The 4891-nt window shown below is 41.0% G+C and overlaps 1 protein-coding gene across 2 annotated transcripts in view; it reads left to right on the plus strand.

The window, feature by feature from the left end:
- The window catches only part of ZNF527 (zinc finger protein 527), an 18199-nt gene extending 13797 nt beyond the window's left edge, over nt 1-4402 (plus strand). For both annotated transcript variants that reach the window (XM_012809199.2, XM_023516881.1), the window contains one exon: nt 2533-4402. In XM_012809199.2, coding sequence (XP_012664653.1) covers nt 2533-4097 — 1565 coding nt within the window. In that variant the 3' untranslated portion in view covers nt 4098-4402. The remainder of the gene's footprint in view (nt 1-2532) is intronic.
- The last annotated feature ends 489 nt before the right edge of the window (nt 4403-4891 follow it).

Raw genomic sequence — 4891 nt, forward strand, 5'->3', positions numbered from 1 at the left:
ATTGTTGTTTGGCGGGTCCGGGCTGGGGATTCGAACCAGCCACCTTAGGTGTACGTGGCTGGCGCCTTAGCCGGTTGAGCTATAGGCACCGAGCCTATTCCTTTTTCTTATGAGACTCTGTCTCACTATGTTGCCCTGGGTAGAGTGCTATGGCGTCACAGCTCACAGCAACCTCAAACTCTTGGGCTTAAGCAATTCTCTTGCCTCAGCCTCCCAAATAGCTACAGGACTACAGGGACTACAGGCGCCTGCCACAATGCCCACCTATTTTTTTATTGTAGTTGTCATTGTTGTTTGGCAGTCCTGGGCTGGGTTAAAACCTGCCAGCTCTAGTGTATGTGGCTGGCACCCTAGCTGCTGAGCTACAGATGACAAGCCCATATTTTCTATTCCTTTATTATGTGCCACATCAAATTATTGTACATATAAGTTTTGGCTCTCAGAGTTTAAAAATGGGAGAAAGACACCTTGTTTGAAGATGTTTTCTCCCTTCTAGTAGTTGCTAGGGACATAGTAATAGGATCTATATATTTGAATACAGGGTGGCCATAAAGTTCATGTGCAATTTTAAATTGTACACTATTTTATTTTTATTTATGTTTATTTTTATTTTTTTGAGACAGAGCCTCAAGTTGTTCCCCTGGGTTGAGTGCCGTGGCATCACAGCTTAAAGCAATCTCCAACTCCTGGGCTCAAGCGAGTGTCCTGCCTCAGACTCCCAAGTAGCTGGGACCACAGGCGCCCACCACAACGCCCAGCTATTTTTTGGTTGCAGCTGTCATTGTTGTTTGGAGGCCCAGGCTGGATTTAAACCTGCCACCTTAGGTGTATTTGGCTGGTGCCTTAGCCACTTGAGCCACAGGCGCCGAGCCTTGTACACTATTTTAAATTGTACATGAATATAACCAACCTATATATTGACTGGTTATGGTAGTGTGACATAAAAAGGAGTTTCTCATTTTCCTCTTGTTAAGATCACTTTTTTGTTTGTTTGTTTGTTTTGAGACAGAGTATTACTATGTTGCCCTTGGTAGAGTGCAGTGCTGTGGCATCACATCTCACAGCAACCTCAGACTCTTGGGCTTAAGCAATTCTCTTGCCTCAGCCTCACAAGTAGCTGGGACTACGGGAGCCTGCCACAACGCCTGGCTATTTTTTTGCTGTTGTTTAGTAGGCTTCGGCTGGGTTGAAACCCACCAGCCCTGGTGTATGTGGCTGGCACCCTAACCACTGAGCTATGGGTGCTGAGCCAAGATCACTTTTTTTAAAAAATTATTTTCTTGGTTGGGCATGGTGGTCCACATCTGTAATCCTAGCTCTTTGAAAGGCTGTGGTGGGAGGATTACTTGAGGCCAGGAGTTCAAGACCAGCGTAAGCACAATAGTGAGACCCCGTTACCACAAAAATAGAAAAAAAACACCTGGGCTTAGTTGTGTGCACTTGTAGTCTCAGCAACTGGGAGGTTGAGCCAAGGTGATCACTTGAATCCAGGGGGTTGAGGTTGTGATGCCTGACTCAAAAAAAAAAAAAAAAAAAAGAAAGAAAGAAAGAAAAGAAAAAGTGAGAGAAACTGGTTTTCTTTCCATCTCACCTCAGTCAGTATTTTCTACTAAAGGTATGAAATATCTACTCCATAGGCATCATTTTTCTCTCAATAATGAGAAAAGCTAACCTCCAGATTTCTTACTGGACACCAAAGGGAAAAAAACCAGTAATTTTTCTTTGGACCCTAATAAAATCTTAGAAGTTGTTGAGCATCATTAGTGAAAAAATGTATTATGAGAAGATTAATCTGGCAGCTTTCATTTATTCAGTAACATATTAACATTGTCCTAGACACTGGATGCAACAATGTTAAAAAACAAAAAGGAGTGAATATCAATCACTGCTGTTATGGAGCTTTCAGTGTTGTGAATACCAGTGTAGGATGGACTGGAGTCTTTAAAGACTTGAGGCAGGAAAACAGTGGTTATGATCTAATCAGTCATCCTCAGTTCCGTATGTTCTTGGCATTTAGCTTTGCATCTTGATGCCCTGCCTTTTATCTGTTTCCTGTCTTACCATTTCCCTATCACAAACACATATACCTTTCCCTATTAGCTTTCTTCATTCTTTGTGTTACCTTTATGTTTTATTCATATTGCTTGGCCATATTTTGAAGATGTTAGAACCATGTACTTTCTCCTATCCTTCCCCCCATTAAAAAAATTTTTTTTGGAGGGGACAGAGTCTCATTCTGTTTCCCTGGGTAGAGTGTCATGGCATTATAGCTCACAGCAACCTCAAACTCCGGGGCTTGAGCAATCTTCTAGTTTTTTGAATTTTAGTAGAGATGAAGTCTCCCTCTTGCTCAGACTGGTCTCAAACTCCTGAGTTCAGGCAATCCACCCACCTTGGCCTCTCAGAATGCGATGGTTACAGACATGAGCCACCATACCTGACCCTAGTTAAAATTTTGAATTTCTTCTATAGCAGTTTTCTTTCTCCTTGCAAAAGAAAAAAAGAGACATCTTCTTTCTTGATATTTTTCAGACTGGGAGACTTGGTGTGAAATCAAGGAATCATTTCCAAAATGGTTCATTGATGAAGAAGAAATATCACAGGGAATGGTAATGGAAAGAGTAAGAAGTCATAGTCATGAATTCTCCAGTTTCAGAGAAGTCTGGAAATATGAGGATGAATTTGAGCAGCATCAGAGAAATCAAGAGAGGCAAGTGGCAATTGTGAAGGAAATCTCAACTGAGAAAAGAGACAATGAATATAATAATTCCAGGAGAAGTATCACCCTGAAGTCAGTACTTTTAACACAACAGAAAGTTCCCACCATAGAGCAAGTACATAATTTTGATATTTATGATAAAATCTTCCCCCCAAATTCAGTCATAATTGAATATAGAAGACTCCATCCTGAGAAGGAATCTTTGATAGGTAATGATTGTGATGAATTCAACCAGTGTACATATTTTAGTAAAGATATAGGCATTCCTCCTGGTCAAAAGCCTTATGGAGGTAATGATTTTTCAAATCTCTTAAGTTTCCACTCATTACTTACTCAACATCAGAACACTCATTTTGGAAAATTACCTCATAGATATGATGAATGTCATGATGCCTTTAGCTGTTACTCATTCTTTACTCAACCTCAGAGAATTCACAGTGGAGAGAAACTTTATGCATGCAATGACTGTGGGAAAGCCTTTAGCCATGACTTCTTTCTTAGTGAACATCAGAGAACTCATACCGGAGAGAAACCATATGAATGTAAGGAATGTAACAAAGCCTTCAGACAGAGTGCACACCTTGCTCAACATCAGAGGATCCACACTGGAGAGAAACCCTTTGCATGTAATGAATGTGGGAAGGCCTTTAGCCGTTATGCCTTTCTTGTTGAACATCAGAGAATTCACACAGGGGAGAAACCGTATGAATGTAAGGAATGTAACAAAGCCTTCAGACAGAGTGCACACCTTAATCAACATCAGAGGATTCACACTGGAGAGAAACCCTATGAATGTAATCAATGTGGAAAAGCCTTCAGCAGACGCATAGCCCTTACCCTCCATCAAAGAATTCACACAGGAGAGAAACCATTCAAATGTAGTGAATGTGGGAAAACCTTTGGCTATCGCTCACACCTAAATCAACATCAGAGAATTCATACTGGAGAAAAGCCCTACGAGTGCATCAAATGTGGAAAGTATTTTAGGACTGATTCACAACTTAATCGGCACCATAGAATTCATACTGGAGAGAGACCATTTGAATGCAGTAAATGCGGGAAAGCCTTTAGTGATGCTTTAGTTCTAATTCACCATAAAAGAAGTCATGCAGGAGAGAAACCCTTTGAATGTAATAAATGTGGGAAGGCCTTCAGTTGTGGCTCATACCTTAATCAGCATCAGAGAATTCATACTGGAGAGAAACCCTATGAATGTAATGAATGTGGGAAAGCTTTCCATCAGATTTTGTCCCTTAGGCTACACCAGAGAATTCATGCTGGAGAAAAACCTTATAAATGTAATGAATGTGGGAGTAATTTTAGCTGTGCCTCAGCCCTTAGACGACATCAGAGAATTCATAATAGAGAAACCCTCTGATTATAACAAGTGTATGGAAGAAAACATTTAGTCACCAAGTCCTTATTTAATATCAGTGAGTTATTTTTGGTTAGTAATTCTATGAATGTAGTAATATGGAAAAGCTTTCAGGCCATAAGCATCCATTGTTTGAAATAGCCTGAGAATCAGACATATGTTTCTTATGATCTGTTCTATACCTGACTTACCCCACCTTTAATGCATATGATTCTGTTAATCAGGAAAAAAATGGGTTGGTCATAGGCTGGCTGATTATTTCCACCAATCTAGTGATTAATAAAGGATTAGCAAGCTTGGCACCCATAGCACAGTGTTTAGGGCACCAGCCACATGCAACTGAGGCTGGTGGGTTCCAGCCTGGCTCAGGCTAGCTAAACAGCAATGACAACTGCAACCAAAAAATAGGCAGGGGTTGTGGTGGGTGCCTGTAGTCCCAGCTACTTGGGAGGCTGAGGCAAGTGAATCGCTTAAGCCCAAGAGTTTGAGGTTGCTGTGAGCTGTGACATCACAGCACTCCACTGAGGGTGACATAGTGAGACTCTGTCTCAAAAAAAAAAAACTGAATTAGCAAAGGGCCCTTTGTGTCTGGATCAATAGAGCCCTTTGGCAGTTATAGGTAGAAGGAGAGAAGGTTTTTTTTTCCTGGAATTGCAAATTGCAGGGGTTTGAGATTAAAAACTCACTAGTAGCCTTTTTGATACTCCATGAGGAAAGCCTTCCCAAACAGAGGAAAATGGAAATACGAGACAGAAATCCAATGACATTGTTTAATCTCCTGGATCCAATCATGTCTG

This window comes from Otolemur garnettii, unplaced genomic scaffold (assembly GCF_000181295.1).
Source record: "Otolemur garnettii isolate 467f Iridium unplaced genomic scaffold, OtoGar3 scaffold00100, whole genome shotgun sequence".
Classification (NCBI taxonomy): domain Eukaryota; kingdom Metazoa; phylum Chordata; class Mammalia; order Primates; family Galagidae; genus Otolemur; species Otolemur garnettii.